The sequence below is a fragment of the Eschrichtius robustus genome, chromosome X (genome assembly GCF_028021215.1).
Source record: "Eschrichtius robustus isolate mEscRob2 chromosome X, mEscRob2.pri, whole genome shotgun sequence".
Taxonomy (NCBI): domain Eukaryota; kingdom Metazoa; phylum Chordata; class Mammalia; order Artiodactyla; family Eschrichtiidae; genus Eschrichtius; species Eschrichtius robustus.
This window is the reverse complement of record NC_090845.1, coordinates 55,848,273-55,860,379: the sequence shown is the minus strand read 5'-3', so window position 1 is coordinate 55,860,379 and position 12,107 is coordinate 55,848,273. Positions and strand designations below refer to the sequence as shown.

Below are 12,107 nucleotides of genomic sequence, written 5' to 3'. Positions count from 1 at the left end.
GAAGCACAGAGAAGTTTCTGTCAACTGTTGGGTTTCTGGAAAGCACTGGGACAGTTTAATGTACAGGATATTAATTAGGGAGCCCTTGGGATCAACACTTGCAGAAGAAAAGGGAAGAGAAGGAGGCAGGATTGGACAGAGGGAGCTATTGAACTGCAACTCAGTCTTAATGGAAACCACAGTACACCCACCCATGGGGAGCTCTGAAGCTGGTATGACCCTTCGGAGTTGTTCCCAATTGTATCCTCATAGGGGAACAGACCTTTACATTCCTGCATCAGTCACTGAATTCCTAGTCCCTGATTTCTAGTTCAGAGTTATTTCACCTACTCCTGTGATCAAGCCATCCCAAAAGGGAGACAAGCTTAAAAAAGTGATCATGGAGAAAAAGTAGGAAAAAAAAAAAAAGGACTCTGGAACCAGACAAATCTGTGTTCAAATCCTGAAACTTCTCTTACTAGCTGTCTGTTTAACTCTGTACAAGTTATTTAACTTCTCTGAGCTTCAGTTTACATTTTCGGAAAATGGCAATAAGAATACTTAGCTTGAAAAGTTGTTTTGAAAATCAAATACAATCATCTATATAAAGCATCTTACATAGAGACTTGACACAGAGTAGGCACTGAATACATGGAAATTATTATAAAAATAGGGTAAATTATTATGCGGCGGTGTGCCTGGTTTTCTCACTTGTAGGGTGGAGTGAATAAGAGTAAAGAAGAGCTACCCAGAAGGGGAAAGGGCATTACATCTTTTCTGTTACCTGGTACTTGTAGGCACTGAGTCAGCATTTACTCCAATGAACAAATGTTTATTTAAAAGGATTTGTACAGACATAACGCTCTTACTTTCAAAGAGCAGAGGAACCTTTTATATATTATGAACACACACACACTGTGGCAACTTAAAACTACAGCTAAGAAAGGAAGGAAAAATATCCCCCCCTCCCCAGCCAGGAGCTAACACTTTTTCAGTCAGTCAGCCCCCATCCCTGTCCCTTAAGTTTGAGAGCGACTTGACTAGAGATGTGCCTTTGGAGGAGGGAAGAGCTGTAGGGCTTGGGGAGCCTGGTGCCTTTTCTTTTGAGAGGGAAATCCACCTGCACAATCCACAGGAAAAGGGGTGGCCAAAAGCTGACCTGAGCTGAGGCTGCCTTAGAGAAGAGAGACTGGAGTAGAAGTCCCACCTACCTGCATGTGTAAAGTGACTGGCATTCACTTGAATCTCAACCCACTACTCTGACCTCTAAGATATACCATTTGAGTAAGTGCCAGAGTAATGGTTTTGAACAAAAGGCAACACAAATGTCAGCCTGGGGCCTCTACAGCCTAAGGCAGCCCCGATAGCAGAGCCCTCAGACCAATGACTTAGGCATCGAGTTAGGCAGGACTTGTGGAGTGGGTCTGGCTCCTTGATTTCACTGTGGGGAACATCTGCTACTGATTTTCAAAAGCTAGGTTTTATTATGGGAGAAAAGCCCACAGATTTTAGGATCCCCAGACACATAGCCTGGTACCTGAGAACTTTAGTATATCTGGGATACTGCCAGGTGGTGGGGTGGTGAGCTCAATAATAACAGCCAGGCCTCCCAAATGAATATGAAAAGGAGAGCTTGTCCAAGCTACCTCCGGGCCTTGAGGAAGAGATGAGGTTGGGGGTGGGGGAGATAAATGCACCAAGCCTATTGAAAAGTCCAACAAGAAGACTGTTGTCCCTTCAGAGCCTAAGGCAAAAGTACAGGGAGGGGGCACACTGGAGCCTTCACCTGAAACAAGATATGGGCCTCCCCAGGCCCTCAGGCCTTAGGCCCCAGGCCTCAGGCACAAGAGACAGAGAATCACATCTGGGACTTCTGCCCTTCCCTTAGCTCCAAACAAGGGCAAGGGTTGAAATGTGGGTGAGAGAGAAGGGATCTTCAGACACAACTGTCATTAGCACCTGAACCACATCTCTTCCTAAACCAGAAACTCCAAGAGCAAAAAGAAATAAGAGCAAAGTGAGAGAGGGGTTGTGCTTCCATCACATTAAATAGGAGACTTTGTAGAGGTGGGGAAGGGTTGTTTCACATGGAGACATCAATCACTCTGGCCAAGGGGAGGGGTTATGAGCAGCAGAGCTCTAAGTGTTCTCCCTCTTTTCATTCATCCTGCTTCCGTTTTGGCTTTTTGGGGTTCCTGGACCGACTCTTGGCTTTGCACAGAGGGCATATAGGTGCATTCCGGTGAATTTGTTGATGACATGACAAGCAGGCCTGGTGGGGGGCACAAGACAAAGCAAGTTAGTGGTCAGATTCTTCTAGGCCCTGGTTCATCTTTCCCAGGGGCCCCCACAAGCAATTGCGATTTCCCAACAGAAAGAAGCAAGACCCAAGTAGCGAGTCCCAAGTAGCGAGATCTGTGCTGGATGTAAGGGATGCAAAGGATATAAGGGAGTGAGAGTCAAAGAGGGGTATTGAGGAAAAATATCCAAAATTTGGCAATAAGGCAAAATGTGAATTGCATATTCATTAAGCATTATACTGGAGCATGGTCTAACAGGCTCACTGAAGGATTATTTAATTCTCTAGGACAGGTATCAATAAACTTCTCCTGTAAAGGCCAAGATCGTAAACATTTTGGACTTTCTTTTCAGGTCATATGATTTTAGTTGCAACTACTCATCTCTAACTGCTTACATAAAAGAAGCTATAGACAATACATAAACAAGCAGGCATGTGTGTGGGCCAATAAAACTTTATTTACAAAAACGGGGAGCAGGTCACACTTGGCCTATGGGTTCTGGTTTGCTGACCCTTGCTCTAGGAGAATGTCTCTTTGTTTGACTGTTTACTACTTATTTAAAAAATTGAAGTATAGTTGATTTAAAATGTTGTGGTAGCTTCTGGTATACAGCAAAACGGTATAGATGATAGATAGATAGATAGGTAGATAGATAGATATTCTTTTCTGTTATGGTTTATTACAGGATATTGAATATAGTTCCTTGTGCTATACAGTAGGACCTTGTTGTTTATCTATTTTATACACAGTAGTCTGTATCTGCTAATCCCAAAAGCCTAATTTACCCCTGTCCCACCCCCTTTCCCCTTTGGTAACCATAAGTTTGTTTTCTATGTCTGTGAGTCTGTTTCTGTTTTGTAAATAAGTTCATTTTTATCATATTTTATATTTCACATATAAATGATATCATATGGTATTTGTCTTTCTCGGTCTGACTTACTTCACTTAGTATGATAATCTCTAGGTCCATCCATGTTGCTGCAAATGGCATTATTTCATTCTTTTTTATGGCTGAGTAGTATTCCATTGTATATATGTACCACATCATCTTTATCCGTTCATCTGTCGATGGACATTTAGGTTGCTTCCATGTCTTGGCTATTGTAAATAGTACTGCTATGAACATTGGGGTGCATGTATCTTTTTGAATTAGAGTTTTCCCTGGATATATGCCTAGGAGTGGGATTGCAGGATCATATGGTAACTCAAATTTTAGTCTTTTAAGGAACTTCCATACTGTTCTCCATAGTGGCTGCACCAATTTACGTTCCCGCCAACAGTGTAGGAGGGTTCCCTTTTCTCCACACCCTCTCCAGCATTTGTTATTTGTAGAATTTTTAATGATGGCCATTCTGACCGGTGTGAGGTGATACATCATTGTAGTTTTGATTTGCATTTCTCCAACAATTAGTGATGCTGAGCATCTGTTCATGTGCCTATTGGCCATCTGTATGTCTTCTTTGGAGAAATGTCTATTGAGGTCCTCTGCCCATTCTTTGATGGGATTGTTGGTTTTTGTGTTATTGAGTTGTATGAGCTGTGTTTATATTTTGGGAATTAAGTCCTTGTTGGTCGCATCATTTGCAAATATTTCCTCCCATTCCGTAGGTTGGCTTTTCATTTTTGTTTATGGTTTCCTTTGCTGTGCAAAAGCTTATAAGTTTGAATAGGTCCCATTTGTTTACTTTTGCTTTTATTTCTATTGCCTTGGGAGACTGACCCAAGAAAACACTGGTACAATTTATGTCAGAGAATGTTTTGCCTGTGTTCTCTTCTAGGAGTTGTATGGTATCATGTCTTACATTTAAGTCTTTAAGCCGTTTTGAGCTTACTTTTGAGTATGGTGTGAGGGAGTGTTCTAACTTCATTGATTTACATGCAGCTGTCCAGCTTTCCCAATACCACTTGCTGAAGAGACTGTCTTGTCTCCACTGTATATTCTTGCCTCCTTTGTCGAAGATTAATTGAACGTAGGTGAGTGGGTTTATTTCTGGGCTCTCTATTCTGTTCCACTGACTATAAATATTTTTCCATTAAATAGTATACTATTTGACTATTTACTATTGATCAGGGCCCAGATGCTGTGACTTAATGTTGATAAGGCACAAATGGTTTTTGCCCAGTAGAGATGCAAATTATTTTTGTTCCAAAGAAAAGGTAATCACAAAGATTACAGTTTTATTTTCCTGTAGGACATTAACCAGTTCTGGATTTAACATTGCAAACTTATTTCGGCATTCCTTTCCTTCCCTGACCTGACTATATAATTATCTGTTCCTCTAATGCTTCTGGAACCAGCTTTGTAATGCTGCTGGCTCCCTCGTTAATGACACACGTTCACTATATATTTGTCCGAGTCACGTTTCTAACTTTCTGAAAATTATACTTTAGCAGAGCCTGCCAATCTCCCTGCATTCTAACCCCTCTGGGAATATGAGGCAACAAGACCAGTGGCTCTACTACAGCACACATACACACCACCCCTTCCTCTGTGCCCCAAGCGAAGGCTGTTTTAGGAAGACCCCAAATAAGTAAGGCCAAAGACCCAGACCCAACCTTCCATGGGGCTGCTTGAGGATACCTTGCTTCCTCCACAGTCCATACCCAGCTCACTCACCTTCATAGGTGGGGGCTGCTGCCTGAAGGTGGCTGTCTGCCGAGTGTCCTGCTTCCTAGCCACTTGGAGTTGTTGGGCGGCAGCGGCTGCGGCGGCCAAGGATTCAGGGATCGGGGGCTCCTGAGGCTCCGTCTGCCACTCTGCTTTCTGCTTCTCAAAGTAACTTTGGAGATGAGAGACATTAGCTGGATCATTCTGAAAGCAAGGAGAACCTTGCCCCTCTTAAGGACTCCATGCTACAGAACGAAGGGGGTTGGGCTGTGGCTCACTGTAGGAAGTTCCTGCACCCTCTCCAGCACAAGGCTCTTCTCCCTGGGTGCCAGGCCCACTGTGTGTTGGGAAGGGTACTCCTCCTGCTCCTTGGCTCTGACAGGCCCAGAAAAATAAAAAAAATCCCAAGGCTAGCCAAGTCCTCAAAGGGCATTTGTCTACCCTCCATCCCATGATCCTTTGCAGTATTCCTATTAAGTGTCCTCAGGCCTCTGCTGGCATACCTCTAGGAATAAGAAGCTCACCACTTCCACAGGCAGCCTGCTCTACCTTAAGGAAGTATGTTCCCTTCTATTCCTTCTACTGAACTGAGCTCTGTGTCTCTGTAAAGTAAGCCTAGTTCCTAACTCTGGGTCTTGAGATAAAGTTCCAGGCTAGCCCCTGGAGGCCATGAAAGTTCACCCTTCTGTGTTTTCAAGGTTTCTGGACACCCCTTCTAGACCTTGACTTGGGAAGTGACCTCTTAAGAGTCACAGATGCATACACACACAACGAGTCATAGACATAGTCTTGTATTGTCAAAATTGCACAAAGAACTTTAAAAGCCATCTAGTAATTCTAGTCTAATCATCTAACAGCCCAACACAGAGACTTACCCAAGGTCATGCAATGAGTCAGCCACTGACAGGCCTGGGGCTAGGACTGGGTACCCTGACTTTCAGACCAGGCTTTATGTGTGTATATATGTGTGTGTGTGTGTGTGTGTGTGTGTGTGTGTGTGTGTGTGTGTGTGTGTGTGGTGTATGTTGCAGGGACAGGAGGCAGGCAGCTTACTCCAAGGAGAGCTTCTCCTCCTCTTCACATAAGTCAGGGAGCCTCTGCAGGCCCAGAGTCATGCGCAGGGCATCCACATGTTCCTTCAGCGGCTTATACTCATCATGTAGCCGCCGGGTAGACTCTAGCAGCTTGTTTAGGTCATTCTCAGACTGTTTGATGGTGTTTTCCATCTGGAACACAGAGTGAGGTAAGCACAGAGAAAAGACTCCAAGATTCTCAGCGAGGCTGTACAGCTGAGTGGATAATAGCACAGGCTCCAGAGCCAAACCAATCTATGATCAAGTCCTCAATCCACTATGTATTCTATGTGACTCTTGTCAAGCCTCAGTTTTTTCATCTGTATAATGGTGATAACAATCATACCTACCTCATATAATCTTGGTGAAGATTCAACGATTGAATTCATATAAGCGCTCAGTACAGGGGCTAACACAGAGTAAAGGCTCAATTAGTGGTAGTTATTATTCAAATATAGCATCTTAGAGCTGGAATGGCCCTTAGAGCTCATGTAGTGCACCCCACCACCATTTTACAGATCAGAGAATTGAGACTCAGAGAGAAGAAGTAACTTCCTCAGAGAAATGCTTCCTAGGAGCAAAGTCTACATAAAGACTCAGGGCTTCTGCCTCCCAGGCCAGTGGCTTTTCTCCTAGATCAGTGGTTCCCAAAATGCAGTTACCAGATCAGCAGCATCAGCATCAACTGGGAACTCATTAGAAATGTAGATTCTCAGGTACCACCCCAGATATAAGCAATCAGAAATTCTGGGGTGAAGTCCAACAACCTGTGTTTTAACAGGCCCTCTAGGTGACTCATGAGGCATGTTCAAGTTGGAGATCCACTGGCCCAGATTTTCAGCCCCTCTGTGACTAATACCTTGTTTATTTCTCTATCCTTAGTTAGCTGGCAGCAGAACTGCCAACGCCTCATGAGACCCTGATATCCTGTGATCTTGTGACACAGAAAATCCCAGGTAACTACTGTCCAAATTGCATTCATATTTCCTTTAAGACCCTAGGCCTGGCAATATCAGGAAGTATATATTGCCACAGAAATGAGTTTCCCAAGAATAGAAACTTAGCTCCTTCAAACGTGATTAAAAAAAAAAAAATCTCATTATCATAGGCTCTAAGGGTTGGAAAGGGCCTTACAGGTCAGCACCTCCAACCTCCCTCCTGGTGAAGGAATCACCAATACTGTAGCCCAGACAGGTGACCATTCAGACTCTGCTTTAATAACTCTAAAAAGTGGGGGACTTATCACCATAGCAGGCAGTTCATTCCCCACATTCCAAGGGTCTCCAAAAGAGAGACTGTAATGAGGGAGCCCCAGTTTGGTAGGCTGGCAGAGATGGTTTGTTTGGCTTAGTTGGAAGCTTTGGAGCCCTAAATTTAAGTTAGATCCCCAAGGCATCTGCCTGCTCTGCTTTTCCCCAAGGCTAGCTCTCAACTCCTAGACTCCCAGAATGAGAGCACATCAGTGCTGAATGAGACCTCAGAGGTGACTGAATCCCTCTCATGGTACAGAGAAGGAAAATGAGGCCCCGAGAGAAGAAGGAACTTGTCCAGTGATATACAGTCGATCAGTGACAGAGCCAGGGCTGGGTCTCAGAACTCCTGGATTCTTCCATTTCACCATAGCCTGATGCCTACTCCCCCAAGTTGGCCACAGCCACATCTCAAGGAGAGTCCACAGCACTCACTACTGCCTATTCCTCCTCAAAGGGCCCAGAAATAGGCTTCAGGCAGCCATCCACATACCACATTGATATCAGCGTGGATCAGTCGGAGTTCCTCCACATGGGCCATCTTCTCCTGTAGCAGGAGGTCCATCTCCTGCTTGTATTCCTTCAGGTGCCTCTCCTCTGATTCAAGGGCCTCAAACTCAGCCTTCAAACGGGTCTTGATCTTTTCCATCTGCAGGGTCTTGTTCCTGCCATTCCCCAAAATGAGGAAACAGACCAGCAGGAGAAGGCAGGAAAAGGGAAATGGAGTACAGAGTTAGAGAAATGGAGTACAGAGTTAGGCCCTGAGCCAGGGCTATCTTGTTAAGCCATCTTTCTAAGCTTCCCTCTCTTCAGGCAGAGGCAGCCTGAAGCCATCCCCACAAAGACAGGAGATTCTTTCTTCTAAGATAAAAGCTCAGTGGGTCTCGAATGGGGATGATTTTGTTCCTTGATGGAGCATTTGCAAACGTGGGGCAGGTTTTAGCTGTTAGATTGATTCAAGGGACAGCACTACTGGCATTTAGTGGATATGGGCCAGAAATGCTAAACAGCCTCTCAATGCACAGGAAAGTCCCACATCACAAATAACTCCCACCCAAGATGCCAACCATGACCTCTTGAGAAACTCTAGAGCAGCACTATCCAATAAATTTTCTACAATGACGGAAATTTTCTGTATCTATGCTTTCTAATACAGTAGCCACTAGGCACATGAAGCTACTGAGCATTCAAAATATGGCTAGTGCAACCGAGGAACTGAATTTTGAATTTTATTTAATTTTAATCAATTGATTAAAATTAAGTTTAAACAGCCACATGGGGATAATGGCTCTCATATTGGACCGCACAGCTCTATAGGGTCCCCTCATCAGTTCCAGAAGAGGTAGGAGACGGGAAGAACTGCAGCTCATTTCTTTTCCTAGAAAAAATAAAACCTATTTCTGGCTGTTAAATCCCAATTGCATACCCTCTGGCTCAGTAATCCCACACCTAGCAATTTATTCTAAAGAAATAAGTCAGGGAAGCAAAAAGTTAATACACAGGGATATGCTTTCTGGTCTATGGGCAAAATTGGAATATTTGGCAGCCACTAAAAGGAATCATTATGAAGACTTGTGACATGGAAAATGTTGAAGATACTCCATGAAAAGGTATATACACTAGGATTGCAATTTCAAAATACACATGCATGTGACTAAACAAAAGGAATTGGCAAGAGTACAGTTTCAAGGATCTTTGAGACCACTGAAGCCTGCCTAAGTGAAAGAGCCACAAAACTTTGGAAGGAAGCCCCTCTAGGGCACACTGTTGCCCTCCCACTCACTCTCTACTCTCTGGTTCTCAGGTTCTGTCTAGCCATCATCCGTTACTCAGATTAGGCATCTCCTTTATTCTGCCTCAGTAGCTGGCTTTCTCCTCTGCCCCAGCCCATCCCATGGTTACTCTTGCTCCACACCCTGGCCTCTGGCCTCTGACCTCAGCCTGCTTCTGTGTTCATTCTCTCTCCTTTCTTCAGCATTGCCTGCGGCTCCTGCCTCAAGAGGTGGCCCTCAGTGGCACAGAACCACAGAAAGAATTATGTTAGGTGGGTAGGATGACAGGAGAAATTTTTCTTTCAATATTCAAAAATTTCTTTTCAAGTTATTATATTGCTTTTACCTTAGAAAAGGTTAAAAGGATGGGTGTTATTATCCCATCTGTAAAGAAGGAAATTGGGAGTTCAGGATGGTAAGTTGCAGTAAATGGGATGCTGGGATTTGAACCCAGGGCTCTCTAACACCACCCACTACTCCACACTGCCTGACTGGGGTTACCCAGGCTAAGGGGCATAAACATATTGAGGGTTCTCGGTATACCTGTTCAACTGCCTTGCAGAGGGATGATAGTGATTTGTACTGGTCAGTTAATCCACTACTTAGAGCCCCCTCCCATCTAGACTTCTATTCTCTTCCTCTAGATTGCATACAGAGCAGTCTAAACTTCACCTATCCCTACCCCAATTTACAGATGGGAAAACTGAGATTCAGAGTGATATAGTGTCTCACCCTGATTCATACAGCCAGTTTGTGGCAGTGCTAGGCCTAGAACCCATTTCTGCAGGCAGAGCCATAATTTGAAAGGAACATGGGCTTTAGATTCAGACGTGGGTATAATTCCTGGTTCTGCCCCTGACTAGCTATTTGTCCTTGGACAATAAGAATAACAACTATATTTATAGTTTAATTATATTCATTGAGCACCGATTATGCACCAATTATAGAAGGCTTAAAGATACATTCATTCAACAAATACTTATGGAACATCTATCATGTGCCAGCCACTGTACTAGGTGCTAGAGATAGAGCAGATAACAGGACAGCCTGTGGACAGGGATCTTCATCTAATGAGGAAAATAGACCCTGAACACATGTAAAACTAAGTGATAAGTAATATGGATGAAATGCAGAATGCAATGGAAAGACACACCAAAGGGTTCTAACATAGTCTGAGGGACACTGTAGTCAAGGGGGCTGTCACAGGAAGCTCCCCTGAGAAACTGAGAATGTGACATCTAAGCTAAGACCTGGAGAATGGGTCGGAGGTAGATGCCTGGGTAGCAGGTAGACATAGAGGAGAGCAGTCCAGGCAGAGAGAATACTATTTGCAATGGCCCTAGAACAGAAAAGAATATGGCACATTAGAGGAACTGAAAAAAGGTCAGTGTGGCTGGAACATCTACTGCAAGAGGTGTGTGTGTGTGCGTGTGCGTGTGCGTGCGCGTGCGCGTGCGCGCGTGTGTGTGTGTGTGTGTGTGTGTGTGTGTGTGTGTGGTGTGCTGGGGGCTGTCTGAGATGAAACTAGGGAAGTTGCCAGAACACAGCCTGGAGATTGAGATGAGGAGCGAGTACTTTTATCTTCAGGAGAAGGGGGAATCATTGTAGAACTTTAAGCAGCAGGAGAGTGACATAATCTGATTATCTCTTTTCACTTTTCTCAGCCCTGGTCTCCTCATCAGTAACACAGGAATAATAATAGCACTTACCTTACAGGTTCTTTGCTGAGGGCTAAATGAGCTAAGACATGTAAAGTCCCCAAGCAGAGTATGTGGCACGTGGTGAGCAGTCAACAAATGATAGTACCTGTCCCTCCCCACACTGCCCAACTCTTCTGCTATGGTTATCTCCTTTACCACAGTGGTTTAAACTTTGTTATAAAGAGCCTACAATGGGTAGGATGTGTGTATAATGTGTGTGTGTGTGTGTGTGTGTGTGCACATGCATGTGTGCACATGTACTAGCATGAGTAGCAAGGTATATTACCACTTATTAAGACTATAATAATAATCATTAACATAAGTCACCTCATAATGTCAGTATGAATAATGGCATTTTATAGGGCTGGCCCAAGCCTTCCTAATTTGTAATCAATTCAGTTAAGATGCTAGCGACTACTACTAAATGAAATCAGGGGTGAGAGATCTCTCTCACTGACACTTCATAGAAATCAACATAGTACATCTTTCCCTGCTTGGATGAGTGCCTTTTATCTAATCCTCCCTCCTCCATCCATGTCCAATTCTGCTTATAGACAACCCCATGTTGTCAGGCAGGGGACACTGCAATCCCAGATTAAATCAAAATAAACCAAAGGTTTTCACCTGGTGGGGTCACAGTTAAAGTGCTGCCTGGAACTGGAAAATCAAAGGCACAAAGGCTTCCTCAAAAGCACCGTGGTATTTCCTCTCCTTCAGGAGGAGGACTGTCACCAGCAAAATGGCAGCTTTATCCTTTGGGTATGAGGGCCAGGGTAGCCACAATCCAAGGTGTTTTGGAGCCTTTTTCTATTGTCCACTGTGGCAAGAAATGGCAAGGACTAGGGACCCTGGCTAAGGGGCAGAAGGGCTAAGACTCCTCGTTATGAGAGGGAAGCAGAGTTATGAAGATGGAGTTCAGAAATAGCCTCTATTTACTGCTATTTCTAAAGTCAGTTTCTCGGGGGCTGGCGGGGAGCCCGGCCCATGCTTTAGTGGAGGGACAGCGGTGTCACTGCAGCCTTTGATGGTACCACTGTTACCTCTCAGCAGTGGTTTACCAAGGGCCGGGCAGTGAGAGCAGTCCACCCCAGGTGCGGAAAATAAAGAGGTGCATTGTGTGCAGAGAATTAAAAAAAAAATTAATAGAACCAACTAAAGTTGGTCTGCTCTTTATTATCACCATGCACTGACAATTCTAAACAATGTCCACTGAAGGACATCTGGGCTGATTCCAGTTTTTGGCGGTTATGAATAAAGCTGCTATGAATATCCAACTACGAGTTTTAGTGTGACCTTAAGTTTTCATTTCTCTAGGATAAATGACCAAGACTGCAATCGCTGGTTTGTATGGTAATTGCATGCTTAGTTTTTTGAGAAACTGCCAAACTGTTTTCCAGAGCGGCTGTACCATTTCACATGCCCGCC

The 12,107-nt window shown here is 44.2% G+C and overlaps 1 protein-coding gene across 1 annotated transcript; it reads right to left on the bottom strand.

Annotated features, from left to right (window-relative positions):
- Positions 1-802: 802 nt before the first annotated feature.
- Positions 803-7,871, bottom strand: LOC137756804 (zinc finger C4H2 domain-containing protein-like). The gene is made up of 4 exons (XM_068533340.1): positions 7,704-7,871; positions 5,941-6,113; positions 4,897-5,059; positions 803-2,251 (listed from the first exon to the last, which is right to left on the bottom strand). Exons 1-4 carry the CDS (start codon positions 7,857-7,859, stop codon positions 2,138-2,140), a joined length of 606 nt encoding a protein of 201 aa, XP_068389441.1. The 5' UTR covers positions 7,860-7,871; the 3' UTR covers positions 803-2,137.
- Positions 7,872-12,107: the final 4,236 nt, after the last annotated feature.

Bases quoted from the DNA above. Each gene is read 5' to 3' on its own strand.
- LOC137756804 (XM_068533340.1), bottom strand. From the start codon at position 7,859: ATGGAAAAGATCAAGACCCGTTTGAAGGCTGAGTTTGAGGCCCTTGAA. The intron at 5,060-5,940 runs GTAAGCTGCCTG...TCATCTCCAAAG, and splicing joins GAGGAGAAGCTCTCCTTGGA to TTACTTTGAGAAGCAGAAAG. The intron at 2,252-4,896 runs GTGAGTGAGCTG...GCCCCCCACCAG, and splicing joins AGCAGCCCCCACCTATGAAG to GCCTGCTTGTCATGTCATCA.